Source organism: Coturnix japonica, chromosome 20 (assembly GCF_001577835.2).
Source record: "Coturnix japonica isolate 7356 chromosome 20, Coturnix japonica 2.1, whole genome shotgun sequence".
NCBI classification, from domain to species: domain Eukaryota; kingdom Metazoa; phylum Chordata; class Aves; order Galliformes; family Phasianidae; genus Coturnix; species Coturnix japonica.
In genome coordinates this window covers 8,904,960-8,931,251 of record NC_029535.1, presented here as the reverse complement: position 1 = coordinate 8,931,251, position 26,292 = coordinate 8,904,960, and the positions used below count along the sequence as shown (strand labels likewise).

The following is a 26,292-nucleotide window of genomic DNA, read 5'->3' as shown; positions in this document are numbered from 1 at the left end:
ATTAATGTTTATCTGATAGAGAAAGGAAGCAGAAAACTCAAGGCTGTGGCTACTGAAGTCCTTCCAACGTCGATTCTGTGGCTCTTTTGCTACTGAAGTTTTCACTGAATGCACAGCTGAGATATATGTGAATCTAACATATTGTCTTGGCCAGAAATAAGCTGGAACATTGTCACTGATGCTTGGAGTCATTGAGTTGTCACCTTTTCAAAACTTGATTTCTCCTCTTGTTCTTTTGGCCTTGGAAAGTGTTAGTTTGATCTTGAGCTGTAGCACAATGTATCTGGGAACATCTGGAGTCTTTAGTTTTCTTCCTTAGCTTTCTCCACGTGCTTCTAAAATGTCCTTATTCTTTCTTTGGGTTGCTGACGTTTTATTTACTGTCAATCTGTTGTAGTTCTACCTGCACAACCACCTCTCCTTCATCCTTTACTACCACAGAGAGGACGTGGAAGAAAACCAGGAGCCCACCTACAGAGTCGTGCGCTTTGAAGTGATTCCCCAAAGCATTAAACTAGAAGGTGGGAGACTTTGAGGGAGGGGAAGGGATTCCCCTGCAGTATTTGGATTAATAGCAGCATGGATCCTTGAATGTGGGGCCAGGATGATCAGTGGAGATATGGTGCTTTGGATGGGAGGGTGACCTAGTGCATACCATATATTCTTTTACAGACTTGAAGGCTGATGAGAAGGGTATGTGCACCCTGCCTGAAGCAACAGGCTCTGCCCCTCAGGAAATAGACCCCACCAAGGAGAACCAGTTGCTGTTCACCTATTCCGTCCACTGGGAGGTGAGGGAGAAGATGGAAGCTGGCTGGTAGCTGGCCACCCCTACCCAGCACTGACTTGTTAGCAGTTAGCACTCTGAGTGTGCCACAACATGGGTGTCGTGGAAGACACTGGGAATGTGCTGCTGTGAGAAGACATGGGGCAGTGGTGTTTCTGGGGTGTCTGAAGGGCCTCTGGTCACGTATTGCTGTTCTTTCAGGAAAGTGACATTAAATGGGCATCCCGCTGGGACACCTACCTGACCATGAGTGATGTGCAGATCCATTGGTTTTCTATCATTAACTCAGTTGTGGTCGTCTTTTTCCTTTCAGGTGAGTGAGATGTGTGGGGTGAAGGCGGTGTTACCATGTATGTGCAGGGAGTTTTCTTTAATCCTCAGCAGCAGGTAGCCTGGGGAAGGTGTTTTATGTCTAAGCCTGATCAGAAGGGGCAGGAAATAGACATTAGCACACTTAAATCCTTCTGGCTTGGGCAGCATTCTATCAGGGTCTGCTCTCTGAAGAGGGCAGCTGAGATAGTAGAATGAGTGTGGTTTAAAGAAAAAAAAACAACAAAAGAAAAACCACAGTGCCCTGTTTGTGCTGGAATAGCCGCCTTTCTGCTCCCTGGGGTTTTGTTTCTGGTTTTGCTGTAGGCTGGGGGAGAAAAGTCATGACTCATGGCTTTCTCTCCTAGTTAGATCTGTCTGTGTTGGTGGGATCAATGCTGCTCTCATGCTGTGCGGCCACAGGGCCACACAGGAGCCCCTGAGCTAAATTGTATTTGTTTTCAGGTATTCTCAGCATGATCATCATTCGCACCCTCCGGAAGGACATAGCCAACTACAACAAGGAAGATGACATTGTATGACATTTATTCTTGGGGCTGGGATCAGGGTGAGGGAGGGGGGCACAGATCAGCAGGAATCTGGTTTGAAGATGTGGATGTAGTTACCTCTTTCCTCTGAAGATGGGAAGTGCAGTTCTGTTATGTGCTGTCACCATCAATGGAAACATTCAAAGCCAGGCTGGACAGAGAGCACTGAACAACCCAGTCTAGTGAAAGATGTCCCTACCTGTGATGGTGGGAGGGGGAGGGAGGTGAGGTGATCTTTACAGGTCCTCCCAACCCAAACTATTCTGTGGCACCTTTTCTACCCTGTATCCAATAAGAGTTACCAGTTCAGATGTTTTCAGAGCCAGGTGCTGCCTGCTGTCAGTTTGGTAAACGTGTGCCTTGACACTGGCAGTTTAGGTCTTAACCACTTTAAGCCCAAGAGAAAAGAAATTTCTTAACTAGAGTAATACAGTTCTATAGAGCTGGCTATAAGGAAGTCAACCTATTGGGGTGGCTATGATAGGACCTTCATTTGCACTGGTGGGCTGTAATTGAATACTTTCTTTTCTTGTTGCTGCAGGAAGATACCATGGAGGAATCTGGTTGGAAACTTGTGCATGGAGATGTTTTCAGGCCTCCACAGTATCCTATGATCCTCAGCTCTCTCCTGGGTTCTGGAATTCAGCTCTTCTGTATGATCCTGATTGTCATCTGTAAGTGGCACGTGTTGCTTGGAGTGGCTGTGTAATGAGAAGAGAAACAATGCTCCAGACTGCAACTTCAATCAGTGCTCACATTAGCTTGGGGGAAATAGCAAGGCTGCTTCCTTGATCAACCCTGCACTGTTTGATAGAGGGCTGAGAGGCTTTTGCACACGTGCTTTGCATTCTGAGCTGCACCTGCTCAAATACCTGGCTAAGATGAGGTTAAAACATGGTCTGCAGCTTGAGATCAAAGCTGTGGCTCTCTCTGCCGGTGCTGGAGCTGTGGGTATGTTAAGCTTTGAAGGAAATGAGGTCTGTGATGGAGGCAGTGATCCCAGGCAGCTGCGCTCTGTATGTGGGATGGCTGCTGTCCTCCTGATGCAGTACAGCACATGTGTATCAGAGCCACTCAACTCTGTCCTTTTTTCTTCCACAGTTGTTGCAATGCTGGGGATGCTGTCGCCTTCTAGCCGGGGTGCACTGATGACAACTGCCTGCTTTCTCTTCATGTTCATGGGGTAGGTGGCCACTGCTTCTTGCAGCAGAGCTGTCCTGCCCGTCTCTCTGCTCCCCTTTTCTTCCCACCCTATTTACAGCAATGAAAACTCATTTCCTTTGTACTGGTTTGTTTCTGTCCAGGGTTTTTGGTGGATTCTTTGCTGGCCGCTTGTACCGGACTCTGAAAGGACATCGATGGAAGAAGGGAGCCTTTTGTGTGAGTCTCTTAGTGTTCCGTGCTACTTGTCCAGGTTTGATGATAGCAAGGTCTATGGGTTGTCTGAGATCCTACCCACACCCCTCTGCCGTGTATTAGTGCTGCAGCAAACAGGATGCTTCATCCCAGCTGTGGGCTCTGGTTGATAAGCCACGTGTGTTCTCTTGACTTTTGCTTGCTCTTGCAGACAGCTACCTTGTATCCAGGTGTCGTCTTTGGTATCTGCTTTGTCCTGAACTGTTTCATCTGGGGAAAACACTCCTCTGGAGCGGTAGGTAACTTCTGACTTCATCTCTGGAGCCTGTTGGAGTGTGAAGTGTGTGACTGTGCTGTCAGGAGATTCCTGCTTTCACACTGTCTTTCTAACTGTGGGTGCCAGTGCAGTAGCTGGCTGAAGCTGGCCTGGCCAGTGACTTCAGTCTCCAGGGTAGGAAGTGATCTTGTGTTTGTAACTCTTGCTGTGATTCCAGGTGCCTTTCCCTACCATGGTGGCCTTGCTCTGCATGTGGTTTGGGATCTCATTGCCCCTGGTCTACCTGGGCTACTACTTTGGATTTCGCAAACAGCCCTATGACAATCCTGTACGGACCAATCAGATTCCCAGGCAGATCCCAGAGCAGAGGTGGTATATGAACAAATTTGTTGGGTGAGTGCCATGTGGTGAGTTGAGCCCCTTCCCCATAGTTCTCTCAGCCTCCTTTCTGCTGGCATCTGCATGTGGGCAGATCACAGATGCGTTTTCTTTAGTAATGCAGCATTAGAGATTAAATCTGGATCTGTTTCATGTGCTCAACAATGGGAAAAGTTTTGACATTGACTGTATGAAACTTATTCTAACACTCACTGGAGCGGTAGAGCTTTTGGTAGGAGCGCTCTGGGTGCTTACAGGGAGCTTCTAACAGCCAGACAGTTGTATTGTGCTGCTTAAGGTTTTTCCTCTCTCCTTTCTCTCTCTGTAGGATTCTCATGGCTGGTATTTTGCCTTTCGGAGCCATGTTCATCGAGCTGTTCTTCATTTTCAGCGTAAGCATTTAACCCACTTTGTTTCTGAATGGGACTTGTCTTGTGCTGAAGGGAGGGGGCACCCGCCTGGAGTGATCTCATTCTCCTGTACTTACTGAGGGCTGAGAGTTTCCCTCCAGGCCCTTTCAGTATTTTCCTTAGGGAGAGCTGTGAGCTGGATCTCTTCAGACTCTCTTCTTATTGAAAGCACACGGAGTTGTCTGTAGAACCTTCTTGAGAGATGTGAAGGATGGTGGTGAAGATGAAACTTGATGCAACGCTATGTCAGGGAGAAATCCTGGCTTTGGGACAGCTGAGCTGTTCCAGTTGTTACTCATTTCTCACCTTTCTGTGGACACAGAGGAAGTTGCTGTGCCATTGCTAGGGAGGTGATGGCGAAGAATGAGATGCCAAAGGTGGCCTTACACTCACTGATGGGTTACAGTAGCATGGAAACAATTTTCTGCTGTGTTTTTGTTTCAGGCAATCTGGGAGAACCAGTTCTATTACCTTTTTGGTTTTCTCTTCCTGGTGTTTATAATCCTGGTGGTATCGTGCTCCCAAATCAGCATTGTCATGGTGTACTTCCAGCTTTGTGCTGAGGTGAGATTTCCTCCATGTCCTCTGTTGTACTCGCAGTAACTCAGGGTGCATGATTGCTTCTGGAACAGCACAGGTTGTGTTATTGCTGCTTAGCAGAAACTTAGGGTGGCCCAGCTGTGTGGTTGTAGTGGCTTTTAGTGCTTTAAGGAGAGCTGAAGCTACTTGATGTCTCTGGGATTGGGAGCAGTGGTTTCATACGAGAAATCCCGCTAAGAACAGGATATTTTGAGCTGACATCTCAAAAAAGGAGTTTCATTTCATCCCATCCAAAGAGAAATACAGGGCTGGAGGCTGAGCCATGTTCTTTGTTAGCCAGTGCTGTGATACTGACCTGGTTCTGTTTCACTGACAGCTTTTCATCCTTTGTTTGGAGATACCTCTGTGCCAAAGTAGCTCCCCATGCTCAAACTGTGCTTTCCTTTCAAGGAAAATGAGTGATATCCTCCCTGTCCCCATAAGTTTACATTTCCCCTGACCCAGTGGCCCTGATGACAAAGGAACCCTGTGGGATAATGCTGAGGCTTTTTACCCTGGCAGGATTACCGCTGGTGGTGGAGGACCTTCCTGGTGTCTGGAGGATCTGCCTTCTATGTGCTCATCTACGCTGTCTTCTACTTTGTGAACAAGGTATCGTTGTCCCTCTTAAAGTGGCACTTTTCTAGAGGAGATTGTTGGGTCTGGGAAGGGAAATAGTGGGACCACCCAGTCTGCCCCTATGCAAGCACGAGGCAGCTGACCTGCCAGCTGCACTAACACCTCCAAAGCAGACAGGAGGTTTAAGTGCCTGGGTTACCTGTGTGGAGCAATCAGTTGCTTGCAGTGCCCTCCCTCCAAGGGGATGTCTTTTCTGTTCAGCTGAAATACATGGAGCAGAGGGTTTCCTCTTCTTTGTTGAATGCCCCCTTGTGGAGGGTGTTGGCTGGTTTGGAAGTTCACTTATGTTACCTCTGAACTTGGTTTCACTTGGGTTTTTTTTTCCCCTCCTGTTCTGTTTTAGCTGGACATTGTCGAGTTCATTCCCTCCTTACTATACTTCGGCTACACCACCCTTATGGTCCTGTCCTTCTGGCTCCTCACTGGCACCATTGGCTTCTATGCAGCCTACATGTTTGTCCGGAAGATCTACGCCGCAGTGAAAATAGACTGAAGATGCACAGACCCAGCAGAAAACAGACACTTCTCAATCCGTGTGTCCTCCTGGCAGCGAGGAGGACATTTTCTCCCAGTGCTTTCGTGGAAACAAAATCCAATGGGAGAGTGACAAGAGAAATAAATAACTCCTCGTTTTGGAATGTAACTTCTGGCACAGTGTACATGGATTCTGGGCTACTTCTGGGGGGAAAAGGGGTCTGTAGATACCTTCCATTTTAACTTTATTATCCTGTTTGAGATTTGAGGGAGTTTTTTAGCAAAGAAATATCCCTCTGTATAAGTAAACCCCTTTTTTTGCTAATTCTTTTTGGTTTTTTTTCTGTTGATGATGAATGGATTTAAGACAGCAGTGGAAACACTTGTGAAAACATTTTCATCCAGCCCCTGGGGTGCTCTAGGATTCAGGGAGACTTCGGACAAGTATCAGACTGAGTTTCCTTCCTGCCTTTGTGTCTGTGCAGAAGAGGGAGCTTGACTTGCAAAACGAAAGGATCCCAGAAGGCTGACCCAGCTCACCCAGCTCTCATCACCAAGTTCTGGCTTCGGCTTGTTTACAATTGGATGGAGGTGCCATTCAGAGCCCAGGAAGTGCAATTTCACCCCAAGAGCTGGAGAACTTCAACTGACAGCATCGCTTCTCCCAGCTTCTGGCCTTTGGACAGCGTGGGCTGCTTGGGATGCATCTGCTGGAAGGGCTGGGAGGGGATGTTCCCCTCTTCCAGAAGGTGCAGCAGAGCGTGCTGCTGTGGGATTGGGCTGTGCGAGGACATGCTGGCAGCAGGATGTGCAAGGCTTTGGTACATCAGCAGCTACTCTGCTCCAGCCATGTGAGGAAATGGGCAGATTTCTTTCCCGGGAGCCCTGTGGGGGTTATGCAGAGCCCAGTGAGAGAGGTCTGTGCTGCTGCTGTGTTAGTGCCAAGTGATCTGAAACAGTGTTGGGCCTCAGATACAGCAAGGTGTGTGGCTGTGCAGAAGGGCTGGGGACGGGGAGCAGCCCCCAGGAGCTCTCCCATTGCCAGAAGCAGCTGTCTCACTACCTGCCCTGCATTCCAGCTGCTCTTGCTGCTCTCCTCTCTTAGATTCTCTACCTCCAGGGAACGGAAGCTTGCACTCCCTCAGCTGTATTTTGCTCTTTTCTACAGGATGGTTTAAGCCCTTTGGGACAGCCAGTGCAGGCTTCTCTGCCATGGGCTCCTCTTTTTCTGTGGTTTGATGCCTGATTAAACCCATGGGAAGCTCATTTTAAATGAGGTTAGATATGTTGTTTTGATAATCTAAGCAATGTTTACTGGTAAAAAGCTTCCATGCTGCAGTGAAGGCTCCCTCCATCCCCAGAGTAGCTGGATTCAGTCAGGGCTATGGGGATGGAGGTGATGGTGGTATTGTTTCGGTTTGATTTTTTATTTTCCCATGAGAGCTATGGAAATTTCCCTTTTGCTTCTTCGTGTAGCAAGAAGTGACATCTCCAACTGACCAGTTGCCCCAGGTGATGCTATGCCAATCCAGAGCTGTCCCAAGCCCTCCTTGTTAACCAGCACCACTGCAGACACTTGAGGGCTTTGGGTTTCCTTTCCTTAACTTAGACTGCCCTAAGGGTTTCCATCAGGTCCACACAAGGACCCGTGGCTCTTAGCAATGGCCTTGCTCCCCACAGGGAGCTTCCAGCCTCTCTGACTCCTCCTCAGCCCCCCACCACACCAAAGTCTGCCCAGCCAGGGATCAAGGATGGGAAAAGAGAGCAGGGGACACAAGCCAGCTGTCCTGTGAGCCCTGCAGCACTTCTGATTCAAGATCTTTCTCTGAGATTTTGGGTTTATTTTGCTATCCCCGCTCCGGTGGGGATGCTCAGCCAGCATTGATTTCTGTCCTTTCCCCTAAAAGCGTTTTCTCTGTATTTGTAATTTTTAATTAATGTATGTATTCTTTGTGTCCTACTGTAAATAAATCTGCCGTTGTCCTGTTCTGGGTTCTCCTAAGTCACCTCTTTGATTTTTTTTCCATTGCACTCTGCCTGTCCAGACACCCCTGTGCTCTTTGAATGCCTTTCTCATTAGCAGACCTTGGGGTTCTGGTTTCTTCCATCCTATCTTTCCTCCAGAACCTAATGGAGCAGCGAGATTCCTCCCAGCACTGCAAATCCTGCATGTTGCCCTGAAGCTGCCACTGGCCAAGGTGTTCTGACTTGTTCTTTGTGGTACAGCTGTCATGTGCTGCGTTGTCAGATGGTTTGCAGCTCCATTTGCTTGTGTCGGTGCGATTTGTGCAGCTGATGGTGAGAGCGCTGTGCCTGCAAAGGGGCTGCATGGCAGCAGGCAGGGAGCTGCCACCGCCTCTGCTCGTGCTGTGGTGTGTGGGTGCTGGTGGAAGGTGGGCTTTGCTGTTAGTTTTCAGCTCGATGTCTTTACCTTTTCTTGTCTGTTTTTGCTGTGGGGAAAAGAGCAGCAAGGTTCCTCCAAAGGTGGCAGTGAAGGAGGGGGTAGTGAGATCGCTGTAGGTTGTTCTGCCCAACAGCGATGCATGTGAGCAGCAGGTTATGGGGTTGTTGGCATCAGTGGCTGCTGAATGTCTGATGCTGATCAGCTGCTAAGATCAGTGTGGGAAATACTTGAATTTATAAAATCAAAACCCAAAAAGTCATTGGCATAGTCAGTTCTCAAAGGGTGAAGGGAGGCTGCAGCTCCACCACCAGGACAATCTGTGCTGAGCCTGATGCTTGTGCTGCTGAGCAGGATGCAGAAGTGGTGCTAGCTATCTCCATTGTGTTCAGTGTTAGAGGGGAGGTGAGTGCTGAGGGGGGCAATGGGCACATCTCACCCTTCTGTGATAGGGATGAGAACGAGATCAGACCCAGAAAAGTGTCTGGGCATTGAAAACAGCTGTTGGCTTTTACACCTTATCCCGAGAAGCAATTCCGGAGGGCAGCATCCTGCCCCCCACTGGCAAAGTCCCACCCCAGCTCCTGCTAACAGCTGCTCCTGATTTGAGCTGTAAGTTTGGTTCTGGTTCAGCACCATCCCGAGGAGCTGAGCATGTCTGGGTGCTTTGTGATGCTTTTGTGTGGGCTGGTAGTTGTGGAGCCAAGGGACCAGCACTGTGTAACAAATGGCTTTGTCCTTAGTGCAGGAGGATGATACTGGCTGTCCAGGCAGAGCACTGCGTCCTTCATTGGGTCTCATTCTGTGACTGAAAGAAATGTCAAAGCCTGTGTGTTTGTGTAGGAAACTGGATCTCTGCCTTGCCTTAATGCACCAGACCAACCCAATCCCCATCCCCCTCCATGACAGTACCCGAGCTGCATGATCCAAATGCTTTTAATAAACAACTTCCTTATTGAAAGAAAAAAAACCAAAGCTCTCAATTTGAACTTCATTTTGCAACACGATGAAAGCGCTGATTTTAATTCTGACCTGTACGTTTCCTAATGGCACTTCATTTTGATTTAGTTCTTTACAATTAAAAAAACCTTGTTTATAGCCCCTCAAAATACTCCATTAAAAGAGGTTATTTGCTGTGTATAAAAGTGCTAGTAAGTTTCTTTATAGAAAAACATCAGGCTGTACCCATGGGAAGCTTCTGGCTTGGGCAGCAGTGGGGAGATGCAGCACCAGAGAAGAGGAACTGCAGCACAGTGATGGGGCATCCCTGCCTTTAGCTGCCGTTAGCTGGAATCCAAGGGAATCCCAATCAGAGTGGGATGTTGGTGAGCTCCAGATCGTGCTCTGCCCTCCATCTGCTGAGCCTCCGATGAGCAGAACTTGGGCTGCAGGTAATCCCAGTTGTGGTGATATTCCCTGGTGCTGGGATTCTCCTTGTGGTTTTGCAGCACTATTGAAGCACAACTGCTTCCCAATGGGCATCTTCACAGCTTCCACAGGTTTCCTCTGCGCCCACCTTGAGGGCAGAGATCTCTACTTTTTCTTGTCACTGTTGTTGAATATCCTCGTTCAAGTAAAACACCAGTACAAATATTACAAAACAAACTTTCTAAAAATAGTTGCTAGATATTAGGGACCCCTAGCACGAAAAAAAGCCAAGGCTCAGGCACTCAGTAGGGCGAGGAGGAGGTGTGAGCTCAGGACTGGCTTCCACCAGTACTGCATTGTGCAGCAGCCCGGAGCAGGGGGTGCTGGGGAGCAGCAGCTCTGGTCACACAGGGATGGGCTGTGGGCCTGTTGACCTGGGCTTGTGCTGAGCTCTCCCTGTCCATTAGGTTTTTGCACAGCTTTCTCTTTGTTGTCTTGGTACATTCACCATCAGACCTGGTTGTCTACTTGCATAGTAGTTCCAAAGAATGACAGAATATGTGAAGCAGATGGTGAGAATGAAGGGGAAGGTAACAGTTAAAGCGGGGTGCGTGTTAACAAGATGTTTTCTTACTGAGGATCGTTTCCCTAACTAAAAATGAAGAACTGATGTATCTAATAGTCCAAATTCCACATTACTTTCTTTTGCAGTGCCTTGTCACAGTGACCCCCCAGTACACAGAAGGTACCCCAGTGTCAATGCTGGCTCTGAGCACTAGTGGGAAGGACTGGGGAAGACCTGGCTTCAGCCACGAGCACACAGTGCAGAGCATGCAAACTACCTGTGCACGTAAGAAGCAAATCATGCTTCCAATAGGAAATCAAAGCTAAACCTCAGGTGCAGATGTGCAGAACATGATCTGTTATGGACATGAGAAAAACCAGATTCAAGAAGAATTCTGTTTGAGCTGCTTCTGAAGCATCTGGTGAGCGCTCGGTGTGGGAATGGCAGTCTGCTGGGCAATGCCCTGGGAGAAGACTTCCTACATGCAGGTCTAGAACGCTTGAGGTACGTGGAAGGGCTCCTAAGCAGCCTGCTTATCTGTGAGGCAAGCATGTGGCAGCTGAGGGAGCAGTACAGATGAGCTGAGTGTGACAGAAAGCAGCACCTTCTGGGTAAAGATGGAAGCCTGGAAAGTCTTAATGGAGTGGTTCTGTTTGAGCTGTTCTGCCTGGGTTTGTGCACTTTGCCTTTTGTAGTGGCAGAGCATCTTAATGGGCTCAAGTAATTAACTGAGAAATAGGCACCCAAGGGAGAATCGAGTGAGCCTGAGTAGCTGATTAGAGAGAAGCCAGAAGGTAGCGGTGATGGGGAGGGAGTCTTTGAAGATTTCTTCTTAAAAATCTGAACTGTAAGAAGCAGAAACTGCCTCTGTGGGATGATTCTTTGCAGACAGCAAAGGCGAAGCAATGTCACAGAAAGGGAATGGGGATTTTTGTATTTATTTTCAGTGAACTGCAAGAAATCTCCCAAGCAGCTGCTGTTCACCTGTCAGCAAGGAAGGAATTAAGGAACAAAGAGCTGAGATCATCCATCTGCCAGAAGGGAAGGAGGGATTCCCATCCAAGTGACGTTTTCAACAGCAGGGCTCAAAAGCAGGCACTGATGTGAGCCAGCTGAGCGGGATCTGTCAGAACAACAAATGTAGGTATTCTGTCAAGTGAAACTCACTGGAAATAACTGCAAGTTAATGTGTTTGTTCCTTCATACAAATGGGTTTTGAGCAAGCTTTAATTCCATAGGGAAAAGCTCTTTGGACTCTCACACAGCTCCAGAAATGTAAGCCTGGGAAGGACTGGCAAGGTGAGTGCCAGTGTTGCTGTGGATGGGGCTCACCTGGCATGAGCAAAAGGAATCCTTGTTTTAGTGGGATGTTACATCCTCATCTTTTTGATAATTTAGGGAGATTCTGATCAACAATTGTTGCTTAGGTTGTGTCCTGTCATTTCCTGGACTTGTGCTCTATATACTGGCTATCCGCACAGTCTTGAACCTTCAAGTTAGCCACACTTCCAAGCGTTTCTAAGCCTTTCTGCCCAATTATTCACTGTAGTTGCTTCCCTTGGGCTCAGTCTGATGACACCTTTCTAATACAAATGTGCCTACAATAAAGAGCTTTGCTGTCACACCTCAGTGTAAAAACTCAGCTGAGCTTGCTGTCTCCTGTATTCATTTAGCCTCTTTGAAATTAGCTTCAAAAACTCTTCCATCAAAGTATTTTGTCCCTCCCAGGATGGCTCCATCTGTCTGTCCTGGCTGACTTGCAGTGATATCCAGCCCCAGTAGCATAATGAATGCTGTACCCTCACACACAGATCTCTGTGCATACACAGAACGATTTTGCAGGTTGTGCTGCAGCACTCAACATTGCATCCTATCTACAAACAGCACCGGTTTGTCTGAGCTGATGTTTGCTGACTTTTCTGGTAGTTCAGTGGACACTTCCAAGTGAGTTTAGATTCCAAAGTGGTGTATCTTAGAAGCCTGAAGTTGTTTTCTTACAGATCAGTTATAAGTTGCCCACTGATTTGCTTCAGGAAATCATGTTTGTGTGCTTAGCATTCCAAATGGAAGCAGCCTGTTATTTCAGAACGGCTGACAAACTCCTTACAAGTGCTAGTCTCTGTTGTGGAACAGAAACTGAATCCAGCTTCCAGTGCAAACACTTGCTATCGCCTTGAGCATGCTGTCTGCAAAAGTGCTCCCTTTGCTGCTGTCAGGTTTGATTTAACTCACGTTATTGCAAGTCCACTTGCTGGAGGAGCTGTGCAAAGCAAACCACACGTGCAACTAATAGTGAAACGAGTTCCATTTATTCTTTGACAGACTACTGGTAGGAGGAAGATGCCTGGCTCTGAGCTCCACTACAGCTGCTAAAGGAATTCCAGTGATGACATCTGTTCGGAGTACAATGCAGGCAGAAAGCAAGAAGGCCAGAAAGGAAAGAAGGTGTGCAATGGCATTGCATAAATCTGACAGCCCTTGCTGTAAGTGATGCGTTCTGACCATTTATTTCTCTTAAAACTGAAGACGGGGTTAAGGCTTGTATATCGTTGGGAACACTGTGAAACTCTTTAATTTGCAAGGAGAAAAGCAATAGAAGATGGGGCTGAGGTATTCAGTGATGGTAAACAGAAGACTGCTGCGATGCCCTATTTACCTTTTCTGTGATAGAGAACAAGAAGGCACTCATTGAACTTGGAAAGGCAACATTTTACAGAGGAGAAAGGGAAGGACTGCATTAAACCCAGGGGGATCATTGCCACAGGATATTGCCGAGGTAAATAAATCTTATATTACATTTTGATACAGAAGTATTATTTGCAGCACTGCTGGCTAACCTAAAACAACTGATCTATGTTTTGGAGAATCAATGGATCACTACAAAGTCATTCTGGGAAGAATTACTAAACTAAAATTTAAAAATAAAAATAAAATTCTTCAGTAAAATGGAAGGGGACAAGCCCATAAGCACAGGCAGGCTGTGGGATCGGTGGCTCAGCAAAAGGTAATGTGCGCTGACTGAAATGGATGCTCTGGGGAGGTGAGCAAGGACGGTATGTGGCTTTACTGAAAGAGCTAACAGAGTAGAGGTAGATTTTGCATTTCCTAGATTTATAGAGAACCATACTGACAGATTTCCTGGCTGATATTGGCCTACAGTGGTTCCTGCATACTGAGGTATGAAGATCCATGTGTCTGTAACCAGAAACAGGTACTAACATCCAGCGACAATGACATCCATGTGTTACATCCTTCAATGCCGGTGCCCATGAAAGTGAGAGCAGGGGACTATACAGATGCTAATGACACCCAGCAGCTTGCTGATGCTTGGCTGCACAGCCCTCCAGCTCATTAGGTAGCGAAGGATTTGGGAGGTAGGACTGGGAGCGGAGGAAACAGGACTAGATTTCTAGAGGCAAGGCTTAAGCAGAGAACATAAAGGCCAGCGGGACCAAATTCTAAGTGAAACAGTGACCGCAGGCCTAAGCCTTCAGCATTTGTTAGAACTTAGTGTTGGGAAAAGTGCTTCAAATACAGTGACGGGTGTAAATGAAGCTGGGACCAAATTTTCCTCCCAATTCCTAGATGTCTTCACGCTAGGACAGGTTGAAAAAATAACGAACATGCATCTCTTGAGACTGCTTCATGAGTAAGCCAAAAGGTACTGACCTCGCTGAATGGTTGTGGTTCATAAAAACAAAGCAAACCTAGGGGCTTGAAGCTTGTTCTCTTCCCTGCCCGGTAGGACAAGACTTGGAGCTGCTGGCCCCTACCTCGTAGCCCAGCCTTTTCTCATGCTTTGGTTTCCAAAATAGATGTACAATCTGTTTGCCTGTAGGAGATATTTAAAAGGGCTCTATACGTACACCACAAACATAAGCTAAGTTCTGCAAGCTGCTCCATCCCCTTGACACGTGGATAGTCAGAGAAAATATGCAGGAAGCTGCTGCCTACAGTGGCAGAGGCTGAAGTGGTCCAAAAAGCAATGCATTTCCCCATGGGGGAAAAATGTGATAAGTGAAGAGAAATCAGTGCAACCTGACTTCGTCATGTAAACAGTGTTCTAGCTACACCAGATATAAGGCCAGTGTATTCTGGTGTCTCCTATTTTTGTAACGGTGGAAACAGAACTGTGTTGTGTAAACAATGTTCACTGTATTGAGTTTAACCTAAAGGCTCCGCCAAGAAGAATGAGGTGACCTGTCTGAACTCTGTATGTAAACGGTCTTTTGTTTAACACTGATGTGGAGTCATCTGCATTCGGTGGAGTAAGCTGCATTGGGTGAGAGGATGAGAGGTAGTGGGGAAGGACAGCTTCTTCCCCGCTGGCTTCATACAGAGTGGGTATCCTGACTTCTCCTTCTCCATGTGAAGGTATTAGCTGCTTTGCCAGAAGAGCAGTGTGATAACATGAAATGGAAGCTGGACTCTTCAAACGTTTCGCCCGAGATGAAAGAGTCTCCACTCCTTCTCAGGGACAGTCCCTTCCCAAAGAGGAACATAGATCCAGGATCTCAGGGAAGGTCAGTGCTAAGTGTGGCTCCTGATTCACAGATTTAAAAATTAGATAAAATATATCCAGTCTATTTGATGAAAACTTTTCTCTGTACAGGACTGAGACTGGCATGGAAATTTCTGCTGTTTAAGTCTTACAAGTGCTCCTGCCAGAGATCAGAAACCTCCTGTCTGAATCAGCTTTGCAAAGCTTTCAGACCCCAAAGGGAAGTAAGAGTTGTGCGTTTTTAAGGCTCTCCACAGAAGGGTGACTGAAAGAGCTGTTCTCCAGTGCTATGTTCAGCTTATTGGAATGCCTGGTGGAAACGTGGCAGCGTGGTTGTGCTCAAGCTTGAGGTGAAGACGGGGGGCAGCGAGTGAAGGGGCCCAAAGTTCAGTGAGGCCCCGGTTCCAGGAGATTCTTGAGGTTGATGTTGCAAAGTGGAAAGCAGTGGCTGTGTCTCCCCCTGTGAGTAGCCCATGACCAATCCCCCTGAAGATACAGGTGGATTGCAAGGAGGAAGATTTAGGGGGAGGAAGCCAAGAAGATGAGAAAAGTCCATGTTAGCAGCACAGAGAGCCTCTGAAAGGTTAGCAGGGCTCTTGGAAAGCAAAGCCTCATCCAGAGGAGGTGGCTGAGGCGAAGAGGACTGAGGCTCACCAGACGAGAGAGACAGGCTGCCAGGGAAGTCTGACAAAAAGCTGTCCACCTCTACTTTGGGTAGTTTCTCAGGCAAATATGAGGTAGATCCAAGCTGATACTTTGGAGGAGGTTGTGGTGGGGAAGAGATAGGAGAAGACGATTCCAGAGGATAACTCATTCCCATTGGAAGAGAATTGGGAACCAAAGAATGGGGCATCCCTGAGCTTGGCATGGTTTGGAGATGCGTACTGTACATGCCCACAGGCAACATGCCAGGGAAGCTTTTACCACCTATCATGTCTCTGGATGCCATACACAGGACGGGACTCAGCTCTTCTTTTACCGCTACAGATGAGCTGCAGCTTAGAAGACCCAGCATGTCAACTGGTTCTGTCTTAATCTTCAGCAGTTCCTGGGAGTGGCTTTTCTTCATGTGCCTGGTCAGATGATCCTTCCGCCCAAATCTCTGTGCACAGTACTGGCACAGGAAGTCCTTCCGCCCTGTGTGCACTACCAAGTGTCTCCGTACATCCTTCCGGGTGTAGAAGCGTCTGTCGCAGTGGTCACACGGATGCTTCTTTTCCTTTGCTCCACCAGAAGCTCGTCTAGAATGAGCTTTGAGGTGCTCCAGCAGGACTTGGGTACTTTCAAACGTCTGGAGGCACACCTTGCAGCTGAGATCGCCGCTGGCGGCAGCGTGCATGGCCAGATGTCGCCTGAAGCCGAGCTTTGTGTTGTAGTTCTTGCCACACTCAGGACAGTGGAGGGCCTCCTTGTTGGGATCGTGGGTCTGCAGGTGGTTGCGAAGGTGATCTTTCCGGTGGAACATCTTCTCACAGTACATACACTGATGAGGCTTCTGAGCAGAGTGAGTGGCCATATGCCTTTTGGGAGAAAAGCGGGAAAGTTTAGACTAGTGTCCAACCCCTAAGAGAACATGTCCTACTTTTTCAAAGTGTTCCACATGTTCTATGCTTTATTCCATAAAGATCCCAGCTGGCGTTTTAACTCTACTAACTGATGCAGAACTGGCAGCCTGGGCAGTAGGCACAGAAACACAGCATTTCAAACACCAGTTAATGAGGCTGTCCCAGCAGTACCTGTCCTCCCTAGAAGGCATCAACTCTGCAGACAAACACTTCAGTTGCCTACTCAGTTCCTGTTCTTTACGTTGAGGCTATCAAAGGGGGAAATGACAACGAAAATTTATGACAAGAAGTGCTTGTTTGCTGATGAGTTGGTTTCATTTCATCAGGAAGCATCAGACTGTGTCGCTGTCTGTTGACAGCTAATATGGGCTGATTTTTATCTTAGTATCTTGTACTGTCTGACACCGTGGTTCATCTAATCTTCAAGTTCCTAGTGGAACTTTAATTGTTCTATCTACTATTCCAGTGCATAAATGGGAGCTCTACTTCTTCATGCTGGAGCAATAGTGCCATAGAAATATTTCTGTGACTAAAGTTATAAAGATAGGGCTTAGCAAATATGAATGCAATCTTTAATTATCATTTTGTTTTTTAATCTGTGAACCTCACTTTTTGCCTCAAATTCCTCCTTAGTAAAAGAGAAAACATCTTGAGCTCAGGATAAACTATTATCTGAAGTACTCTGCAAGGTGCCAGAAGAGATGCCAAGTATGGTAATGTCTGGGACTCAGCTGCTTTGCAAGGTAACAAGGGCATTCCCCCTCCTCCACCTTCTCAGAAATTCAATCAAAAAAAACATGATGGAGGGGTTTTCCCCTCTCTTCTGGTAGAGGAGCACTGTTCTGCAGAGGCACTCAGCAGTTACCTACCTATACAACTTGTACTTAGAAGCAAAGGCTTTGCCACAGTGCAGCTGGGGGCAGTTGTACGGTTTCTGCTCAGTATGAGAAAGTGTGTGAGTTCTCAGCTTGTCCACATTAGTGAAGGAGGTCTCTGATATTTCACATTGGCATTTTCCCTGACTTTCAGTCTCTTCACCTCTTGGCCTGGGAACTAATTTCCAGCCTGTCTCATCCTCCTCCTGCTTTGCATCTTGAATCCAGTTGGGAACACTGGGAAAAAATGCCGTCATGGCAGGCCTAGTACGACGTGGCCATGTCAAGCATAACTTGAGCCTGCAGATGTCTCCCTGTGATGTTGTCTGGGTGCAGTTTCCGTTGGAACCCTCAGTGACCAAACTGCTTTAACAGCAAAATGTCATCATCTGGAATCACAGAAGAGTTGGTATTAAGGCTCTGCATCTTCCACCTGAGCACACAAACACAGGTGAGCATTCAACACCATAAACACGTGAAGACACTCGTGCTGCATGTTCACAGACTTGGGAAACTCACATCTCCAGAATGCATGTGGTTCTTTTCCCCCTTAGCCCTTATTTCACTTCCCTGAATAAAATCACCTTAAGCTTCTATGAATAATGTTTTTGCAACTACCAACAGCCAGTGTTACTTGCTGCATGTGTTTTGTCCTGAAATAAGTGGGTGTCTCCCCGTGCCTCTATATACCCCCACCTTTCCCAGATCTTTTGTGGATTTCTTCTCATCTATTTCTATGTTCTTTGTAGTCTGTTTTCCCTTCCTCTTGACCTTTGCTCACATGGAATTCCTTTCTAAAACCTCCCTAAGGACCCAAGGTATGTATATATTGTTTTTCATCCTACCAGCCTGTTGCACTAGTAAGATCATCTCCAAGCAAACCAACCACACCACACATGGGTTAACCAGGCTGTGGAAGAAAACTTGCTACTACCAGCAACATCACACCTTTTTCAGGAAGACAGAAAATGCAACTTCTGAGAGTGCTATTAGTCACTGTGCTTTCTGTTTTCTATCGTAGGGTAAATTTCCCCTCACTGAATTACCCTTTCTGTTATTCTTCGGTTGTGTTTGTCTCGTCAGTAGAGCGCTGCGTTTCTGTTTTGTTCTACCAGCATCTATACCAGTAAGCAGTTAGCTGGAATAAAAACCTCAGAAAAGATCTCTTTCACTGAATTTAGCTGCCTAAGAAACTCTTCTTAAAATAGCATCAAACCCTCAAGCTCTTTCTTACTCCATGATTGCTTCAGAGGGAGGAACTTCCTGCCCGTACATCAGCCTGAGTGCCAGTTGTGGGCAGGATGTGCAACTGTGAGGGAACTAACCAACCCCCACTAAGAAAGTGCACCAGTGAACGTTATAAATAGCTGAAATAACAATAACGGTAGCTACACAATCAATCACAACATCATGAGTGTCTCCCACGGGGTGGAAAACACCGGGAAATGGGATGACTCTAAGACAATGTGTCACTAAGCATGAGGTTTGGAAATGTCTGTTAAGAATGGAATTCAGCTTTGTGCAAGTTGAACCTACACAGGCAGAGCACAATTAAAAAAAAAAAAAGGGACAGGAATTGCTGAGGTATTATTTCGATATAAGCCAGTGTGATATGACAGCTGCTCCTACCCTTCAAGCTGCACAAATCCTGTGTTTCAGGGCGGTCTTGATTCATGGGTGTCTGAGACTACAAATATTTCACCTCTTATGGGATGGGTGCTGGAAAAGATAAATGCTTTCTACCTCCTGTGTCAGAGCTGCACACACATTCCAAGAGCCTCGGTCATTTTCTTCAGGTATTTACTTCTTTCCCTCTGAACAAGCTCAGCCATCTGTGCTGGTTTCAGAGCTACCTGAATGAAGACAAAAGTTGAACAGTGCTGTCTTTAATAGTAAGGCACACGAGCTATTTATTGCTCTCAGAGCAGAAACCCAAATAGACGCAAGGCAAGTCACAATAATCTCTGAAATTGATTACTGTAAAATTTCATTAACTTGTCTTTAGAATAGTGAGGTTTTAGCAAGACAAAAGGACTCTGCCTGTTTGAGTTTGTTTCTGATTCTAATTCTAAAGTCACGCCATAAGACACTCTGACAGTTGCAGAATAAGAAAAACAGAACAAAACGAGGGGCTTCCACACTCTCAGTGAACTCCGTTGCAACTTGGTTCATCTAATAGTAACAGCAGAAACATAGGACACAGATCTTCTGAAGGTTAACAATGTAGCTCATGCTTGGCTAGAAAACTATTTTGTATTCAAAGTGTGTTTCCAATGTGCTCACAATTGATTCTAATGCTGTATCCACTAGGGAAACAGTCACCACAGAGCAGAAACACTTCACCTCCGCTTCTTCTGAGTATCTTTCAGCACACAGCATCGGTACCAGCACTGAAGAAACTTTTTATCCATACAAATTAATTGTAGCCTATGCAGCTCCTGAAATCTCCGATAGGATGAGTACAGAGAACTGCCATCACCAGGTGAATCTTTCCTATGTTTCAGTTGTACAGAGGTTGAGAAGTTGTCAGGTTCAACGAAAGACGTCCACATGAGGACTGGACTCCCACAAGCTGTCAGCTCACATGGCATATTTCATTACTACCTGCGTCAGCTTTGTGTAAATTTAAGAAAGTCCCTGGCATAAAATCCTTTGCCTGCTTTGACAGTTTTTTCCACTCATTACACCTCAAAAAGTGGTTGTGCCATATAGCACTGCTGCACAGCTTCTGCACCTGGACAGCCTTCCAGTGGCACAGGAGTGGGACCTGTGTAAAATAATAGGAAAAACTAAGAGGAGTCTGGATCAGGATGAGCTGTGTCAGTCCCACTGCAGCAGATCGGCAGAAGTAGGGAGGCCAGGACAATGGCCATGCCTGACGAGTCCCATGTTGGGTAGCTGCAGTTTCTCTTTTCTACAGGGCTTGGTCATGTAGAATGCACCAGAAAGACAACAGAGAACTACAAACCTGATGGAAGCTCAGCATCAGCCTGGAGCTGGAGCCCAGAGCAGCTCCTGGCAGAGGTGGCACCTGCCTGGCACAGGGGCACAGGCTCCATCCTTCCCCCACAATACAGTGACCATAACACTGCAGCATTGCTCCTCATACTGAAACAAAGCCACCCCCAGCCCCATTATAGCATTCTAATCAAGTTCAGCTCCAGCAAAGTGCTACTGCCAGACCTCACACTGTTGGTTTGACTTTTGTGTATCCTCCGTTGTTTTCCAACTTGGTTCTCACGTCAGTATCGTTGACCTGGTTGCAGTCCTTCAGTACCAGCTTTGCCAACACTACAGGCAGGTGTGAAAACCATTTTCTCACGCCTCACACACACAGAGCTGCTCTGCCCCTCTGCTTACAGCCACACATCCAATACAAACAGCACTGGGATCCCACGCCAACCCTTATTTCCTTGCAGTAAACAACTCTGGTTGCTCCACGATTTGTGAGCATAACTCAAGCTCCAACCTCAGCCTCACCTCTCTGCCTGACCCCGGCTGCACTTTGGACGTTCCCCTTGCACGTATACAAGGCTCTCTTTCAAATCACAGAATGACCCGGGTTGGAAGGGACCTCAAGGATCATGTAGTTCCAAACCCCCTGCCTGGCAGGGCCACCAAACATACACCTTTACTACATCAGGTTGCCCAGGAGACCCCATACAGACCCCATGCAGACCCCATAGAGCCCCACAGACAACCCATAGATCCCCAAAGACACCCCATAGATCAGGTTGCCCATGGCCCCGTCCAACCTGGCCTTGAACACCTCCAAGGACGGGGCATCCACAACCTCCCTGTGCAGCCTGTTCCAGGGCCTGACCACTCTCCTAGTGAAGAACTCCCCCCTAACATCAATCTAAACCATCAGCGGTTCTAAATCAAAGGGTTCTATGGCTCTATAACACCTGCAGTTCCTCTCAGAGCCCCTTTGGCCACACAGGGTGTTTTTCCCTCTCCTCGGGCTGTTCCGCCCCCCGAATCCCGTCCGATCTCCCCACTGACAGCGCATACAGGGGACAGAAAAGACGAACCCATTCCGAACCGCGGGGAACCCCACACTCAAAATGGCTCCGTGGCGATGTATCCCCTGACTCGCTATTTCCACTCATCCAGCTCCGACAAACCGAACGTCAACAGCCGGTATAGGGGAACAGCGGCACCGCCGGACCCCCCGAGCACCCCCCGCCCTATTGCAGGCCCCCTCCCCGTTTCCATGGCGCAGCGCTGACGGGAGGAGGGCCGGGCCTACGACCCCCCCTACCCCACTCACGTCCCTATCTCTGAGGACTAACAAGGCCTCGGCCCTATCGCCGCCGCCATCAGCCGGTTCCTCTGCCCACACTCACCCCGTTCCCCCGGGTCCCGCCAGGCTCGGCTCCGGCCCAGGCCGCGGCGGCCCCATTGTGCGGGGCATTGTGGGAGTGACGTCACGAGCCCCACTTCCGGCCCGATGGCTGTCGCTTCCGCTTAGAGCGCGCGGGGCATGCCGGGACGGGGCAGCATCCCGCTATGGCCGCCATGGCCGCCATGGCCGCGCTCCTCATTGCGACGGTAACGGCGTCGGCGGGCAGCTGGGACACAGCCGGCTACCTGCTGTACTGCCCGTGCATGGGTGAGGCCCTCCCGCCGCCGCTGGGCCCGCTGCCATGGTCCCGGTGAGGCTGAGGCCTGCTCTCCCTTCCTTCCCTCCCTCAGGCCGCTTCGGGAACCAGGCCGAGCACTTCCTGGGCGCTCTGGCCTTCGCACGAGCCCTCAACCGAACCTTGGCCGTGCCGCCATGGATCGAGTACCGGCACCACCGGCCGCCGTACACCAACGTGAGCCGGGATGGGGGCGGGCAGTGATGGGGGGCCAGGGGTTGGACGGGGCTATGGGCAACCGGATCTATGGGGTCTCTATGGGGTTATCAGGGTTCCTATGGGGGATATGGGGTCTCTATGGGGATCTATGGGGTCTATTGAGTCTCTATGGGGATCTATAGGGCCTATGGGGTCTCTATGGGGTCTCTGTGGGGATTTATGGGGTCTCTCTGGGGTCTCTATGGGGATCTATGGGGTCTCCTGGGCAATCTGATGTAGTAAATGTGTATGTTTGGTGGCCCTGCCAGGCAGGGGGGTTGGAACTACATGATCCTTGAGGTCCCTTCCAACCCGGGTCATTCTGTGATGATTCTGTGGGGTCTCAAAGTGAAGCTGTCCTTGCCTTACAGCTCCACGTTCCGTATGAGGAGTACTTCAAGCTGGAGCCCATCCTGCAGTACCACCGTGTGCTCAGCCTGGAGCAGTTCATGGAGGAGCTGGCACCGCAGCACTGGCCGCCCGGCAGGAGAGTGGCGTATTGCTTTGAGGCTGCGGCACAGAGGAGTGCTGATAAAAGCACCTGTCCCATGAAGGTGAGCTCCTTCTGCACCCCCACAGCATACCTGGATCATGCATCCTTCCAAAAGGAGCTGTTTCCTCCTGCTGGTTGTTGTTCATTTGCAAACGTGGGAGCTGTCAGTCCCCAATCACTCCGTGTGCCTTCCTTTCACTGTGTGCCTTCGTGCCTTTCTTTGTCAGCAAACGCATGGGGTTCATGAAGGCTGGAAGTGTGAGATATGGCGCTTCAGAGTTGGTTACGACCATAAAGAGAACAGATTTAGAACAAAAAAGCTTCTTTTCTGGTCCTTGCCTGTTCCCATATGTAGTACAATTATTCAACTATAAGTTGTAGAGCTGGCTCTTTAAAAGCAAGTCTGTGAACAGTGGTATTCTTTTTCTATTCAATTACCTTTGCCTTACTTCTCTGATAACTTTATTTAGTGTTTCACCTCCTTCCTGTGCAGCCAATACGGGCACGCAGGCTGCTGTATCACTTTGTGTTCTTCCAGTAACAGAGGAATTCTTTCACTTTGCAGCCCTTGTTAGATCTGCCTTTTTGCCCTTTGCACGTACTGAGGAAACACTTCTCTCTCCTTTGCAGGATGGAAACCCGTTTGGTCCATTCTGGGATCAGTTCAAAGTGGATTTTGATAAGTCTGAGCTCTTCAAGGGGATCTCCTTCAGTTCTGCATACAGGGACCATTGGATCCAAAGGTAAAATGAATCTGGAGAAGTGGGGGCTTCTTCTAGTCACTTTGTAGAGCCATCGTAATCTGGGGAAGAGATTGAAGTGATTATGTAGCAATATATTAAAAACATGAATACTTATTTTTCATAAATTATTCATTGAATAGGCTCTTCCTGTGGGCATTAAATATGGACTCTTGGGCTGATAGATTGCTGAGCTGTGCTGGTCATGAACTGTTTTGCTGCTTGCTTCGTGTTGACAGAGTCACAGGTGACTTTATGTCTGGGTGACATAATTGCTCTAGCCTGGGATGAAGACATAAGCTAGGTTATAACTCATTGCTGTCCTTTTGTCTGTCACATAGCACTATTTCATTTGTTACCAGGTATAAGGTGTTGGAGTTTTATGTCACTGTTCTGTTCATGTGGCAAAACAATGAGGATTCATCCTGTGTAAATTTAATATAAGAGATAATTTGTATCTCAGGGTGTTCACAGTTTCCATTCTGACCTTCACAAATTCAATTACACTGCTCTTTGTGCATAATTATGCATACAGAATTGCTATATTCTTGTATTCCTGTCTGTTTCCCCTTAGGTTTCCACCATCTGAGCACCCTGTACTTGCTTTACCTGGAGCTCCAGCCCAGTTTCCAGTCTTAGAGGAGCACCGGCCCCTCCATAAGTACATGGTGTGGTCCGATGAAATGGTGAAGAAAGGAGAAGCCTATATTCATTCTCTGCTGGTTAGGCCCTATGTAGGAATTCACCTGAGGATCGGCTCAGATTGGGTATGGTTCCTCTGTAAGGCTTGTTGCTGTAACCCATGCAATTGCTGTAGGTGGAGGTGACTAACGTTAAGCAGGAAATAAACCTTGAATAGGAAGTGCCCTTCTGGAGCCCGATTGTATCTACATTCAGCAGCTCACAGTGTCTGAGTGCTAGAAATGCTGCTTGGATCCCTCCTTCAGACAGATTGTAATGCTGCTGGCAGTGATGAGACACTCAGTAGTGTTTTCTTATGCTGTTTTCATTCAAACGTATTTTCTCTTCTTTCAACAGAAAAATGCTTGTAACATGTTAAAGGATGGGACAGCTGGATCTCACTTCATGGCTTCACCTCAGTGTGTGGGCTATGACCGCAGTACTGCTGTGCCCCTTACCATGGACATGTGCCTGCCAGACCTCAAAGAGATTAAACGTGCTCTTAAGGTCTGGGTGAAAAAGACAGAAGCCAAATCTGTTTATATTGCTACTGATTCTGAGCCCTACACAAAAGAAATACAGCAGTTCTTCCAAGGAAAGGTAAGTCTTCCAGAAATGGTCCAGCAAAAGTGTGTTGCTCCCACAGTTGTGTAAGAGATCTCCAGGGAAATAGGGTCTAATTCCAACAGATACACTAAGGTATCAAAGTAACCTGTTAAAATACAATTCAAACTGCCTAGTGAGTGAGTGGAAAGATTGGGCAGAGGTTGTTGTGCTTTCAGAGACTTTCTTTCAGAGACTGAGGGGCAAAGTGTCCTGAAGCATTTGGAATGTTGTGCTAAAATGAACATTGTTAACTTGCCACTCTAAGAATCTCAGCCTGTCTTCATACATTCTGGACTCCCATCTTAATTCTGCAGATTATAAGGGAGAAATGCAAGATGTGATGAGCCCTGTTTATTTCTAAGAGACCTTTCAAAAAACGATTTGACCTTTGTCTGGTCATGGGTGAATTATAGGGCAACTTAGGGCAGAATCCACTTGTTTGTATTGTATATTCCTATTTCTACTATAATGCTAAGACAGTTGGGTGGTAATAATAGTTGTCTAGATTCATTTACTTTCCTTCTTTTTCTCCACAGATCAAAGTTGTCAGCTTGCAGCCAGAGGTGGCTCAGATCGATTTATATATTCTTGGCCAATCTGATCACTTCATTGGGAACTGTGTCTCTTCATTTACCGCGTTTGTAAAAAGAGAGCGTGATGTACATGGAAAACCCTCTTCATTTTTTGGCATGGATCACCCACCAAGGTTACGGGATGAATTCTGACCAAAAGAGAAACAGGCTCGATGGTTCTCAGGGCTCTGAGCCTGGTGAGGGACCCTGCTGGTGTTGACTGCTCTGTATGCAAGGCGTGTTTCCAGCCCTTGGATACTCTGTACCATCACTCTTCTGTCTGCCTTCACTCCTGTGATACCAGACAGAAAAGAAATTTGAAGCCAAGTAGTTTATGGGAAACTGTAAACTATGTAGTTTTTAAGATATAGTTTATATAGCTCTCCATCCTCTTTTTGGGGGAGGTTTGCCAACGATTATGAAGAAGCTGCTCATTTTTATTATTTTTTTTTCTCCCATTATTAATTTTATCTGGAAATGTCATTAAGCTTCTTATTGTCCACAACTGACCATAAGTTTCTTTTAAAGTGCAAGGTATATTCAGGAATATCATGATCCCTGTATAGGAGTGCAGGATGAAGCTTAAAACTGGAAATTATAAGGTCTGGGTTTTATTGAGTGCCACTAACTGGACCCACATCACCTCAGTACCTCCTTTTCCATTCCCTGTTAAGAGATGCAATACCCACCTACAGCAGTGCGGTGAGGAGCCTTTGTGGGGCGCAGTGATCTCAGTGGTGCTGTGTTTACATGTGGCCGTTGTCCTTTCACTGGACGCAGATGGGAAATCTCTCCCAGCCAGGCAGAGGTTGGAGATGTAGGACTTTGTAGCTGTTGGTAAAAGGTGGAGGTATGTGATAGAAGCAAAAGTTTTTAGGTCAGAAGCTCCGAAGTAGCTGCCCTGTGGGTCGGTGTAAATCTTCCCTGAGTCTTTATTAATGGATTTTTATACTTTGTGAAGATAGTCCCTCTGACAGCACAATTCCTGGCTGTAGGGCTCATTCCCAGCACGGCAAACTGGGAACAAACAGCAACAAGAAAACATGTGGGTGTACAAGGAAATCCATTCGGCACGGTGAAGTTCAGTGCTGGTCACCTGTGGTAACCCCAATTTGGCCAGTGTGTTTCCTTAGCACCAGCCAAAGGATGGGATTCCCAGGGCTCGGCTTCACATGAGAGCCTGGTGTGAGAGGAAGATAAGAGAAGAGATAAGCCCAAAGTGCTGCAGGGACACTGAGGTGCTCATTCCCAACCTCTGGGCCACGGGGCTGTTTTATAACAAACGTGTTATTTTTGTAATGATAATAAAATCTCGGTTTTGTACTCA

General features: G+C 47.5%; 3 protein-coding genes and 1 long non-coding RNA gene across 8 annotated transcripts in view; 2 read left to right on the top strand and 2 right to left on the bottom strand.

Annotated features, from left to right (window-relative positions):
• TM9SF4 (transmembrane 9 superfamily member 4) overlaps positions 1 to 7,745 on the top strand; it is a 13,715-nt gene extending 5,970 nt beyond the window's left edge. The window contains exons 6-18 of one of the 2 annotated variants that reach the window (XM_032448612.1): positions 398 to 521; positions 673 to 791; positions 989 to 1,100; positions 1,562 to 1,632; positions 2,186 to 2,318; positions 2,746 to 2,827; positions 2,949 to 3,024; positions 3,212 to 3,295; positions 3,495 to 3,670; positions 3,984 to 4,047; positions 4,510 to 4,629; positions 5,167 to 5,256; positions 5,627 to 7,745. In XM_032448612.1, the coding sequence (XP_032304503.1) occupies positions 398 to 521; positions 673 to 791; positions 989 to 1,100; positions 1,562 to 1,632; positions 2,186 to 2,318; positions 2,746 to 2,827; positions 2,949 to 3,024; positions 3,212 to 3,295; positions 3,495 to 3,670; positions 3,984 to 4,047; positions 4,510 to 4,629; positions 5,167 to 5,256; positions 5,627 to 5,776 (1,401 nt within the window). In that variant the 3' untranslated portion in view covers positions 5,777 to 7,745. The remainder of the gene's footprint in view (positions 1 to 397; positions 522 to 672; positions 792 to 988; positions 1,101 to 1,561; positions 1,633 to 2,185; positions 2,319 to 2,745; positions 2,828 to 2,948; positions 3,025 to 3,211; positions 3,296 to 3,494; positions 3,671 to 3,983; positions 4,048 to 4,509; positions 4,630 to 5,166; positions 5,257 to 5,626) is intronic. The other variant, XM_015881780.2, reaches the window with a different exon arrangement.
• PLAGL2 (PLAG1 like zinc finger 2) lies at positions 7,161 to 21,490 on the bottom strand. Of its 4 annotated transcripts, none has more exons than XM_015881789.2 (4): positions 21,382 to 21,490; positions 18,662 to 18,885; positions 17,027 to 17,421; positions 7,161 to 16,112 (listed from the first exon to the last, which is right to left on the bottom strand). In XM_015881789.2, exons 3-4 carry the CDS (start codon positions 17,287 to 17,289, stop codon positions 14,891 to 14,893), a joined length of 1,485 nt encoding a protein of 494 aa, XP_015737275.1. In that variant the 5' UTR covers positions 17,290 to 17,421; positions 18,662 to 18,885; positions 21,382 to 21,490; the 3' UTR covers positions 7,161 to 14,890. The 4 variants fall into 4 exon arrangements, with proteins under 4 accessions (XP_015737275.1, XP_015737274.1, XP_015737278.1 ...); XM_015881788.2 differs by having other exon boundaries at positions 18,776 to 18,885; XM_015881792.2 differs by lacking the exon at positions 17,027 to 17,421 and having other exon boundaries at positions 18,776 to 18,885.
• Positions 21,489 to 26,292, top strand: POFUT1 (protein O-fucosyltransferase 1). Its single transcript, XM_015881793.2, has 7 exons — positions 21,489 to 21,647; positions 21,731 to 21,852; positions 22,245 to 22,427; positions 22,997 to 23,109; positions 23,681 to 23,873; positions 24,145 to 24,387; positions 24,930 to 26,292. The coding sequence occupies exons 1-7, from the start codon at positions 21,545 to 21,547 to the stop codon at positions 25,116 to 25,118; spliced, it is 1,146 nt and encodes a 381-aa protein (XP_015737279.1). The 5' UTR covers positions 21,489 to 21,544; the 3' UTR covers positions 25,119 to 26,292.
• LOC116654293 lies at positions 22,812 to 25,768 on the bottom strand. Its single transcript, XR_004309433.1, has 2 exons — positions 25,659 to 25,768; positions 22,812 to 23,168 (listed from the first exon to the last, which is right to left on the bottom strand). It is a non-coding gene; the product is annotated as an uncharacterized LOC116654293 (long non-coding RNA).

Excerpts from the sequence above, each read along its gene's own strand:
- PLAGL2 (XM_015881789.2), bottom strand. The coding sequence starts at position 17,289 with ATGACGGCATTTTTTCCCAGTGTTCCCAACTGGATTCAAGATGCAAAG. Across the intron at positions 16,113-17,026 it reads TCTAAGTACAAGTTGTATAG|GCATATGGCCACTCACTCTG; the intron begins GTAGGTAACTGC and ends TTCTCCCAAAAG.
- POFUT1 (XM_015881793.2), top strand. The coding sequence starts at position 21,545 with ATGGCCGCCATGGCCGCCATGGCCGCGCTCCTCATTGCGACGGTAACG. Across the intron at positions 21,648-21,730 it reads GCTGTACTGCCCGTGCATGG|GCCGCTTCGGGAACCAGGCC; the intron begins GTGAGGCCCTCC and ends TCCCTCCCTCAG. Across the intron at positions 23,110-23,680 it reads AGGGACCATTGGATCCAAAG|GTTTCCACCATCTGAGCACC; the intron begins GTAAAATGAATC and ends GTTTCCCCTTAG.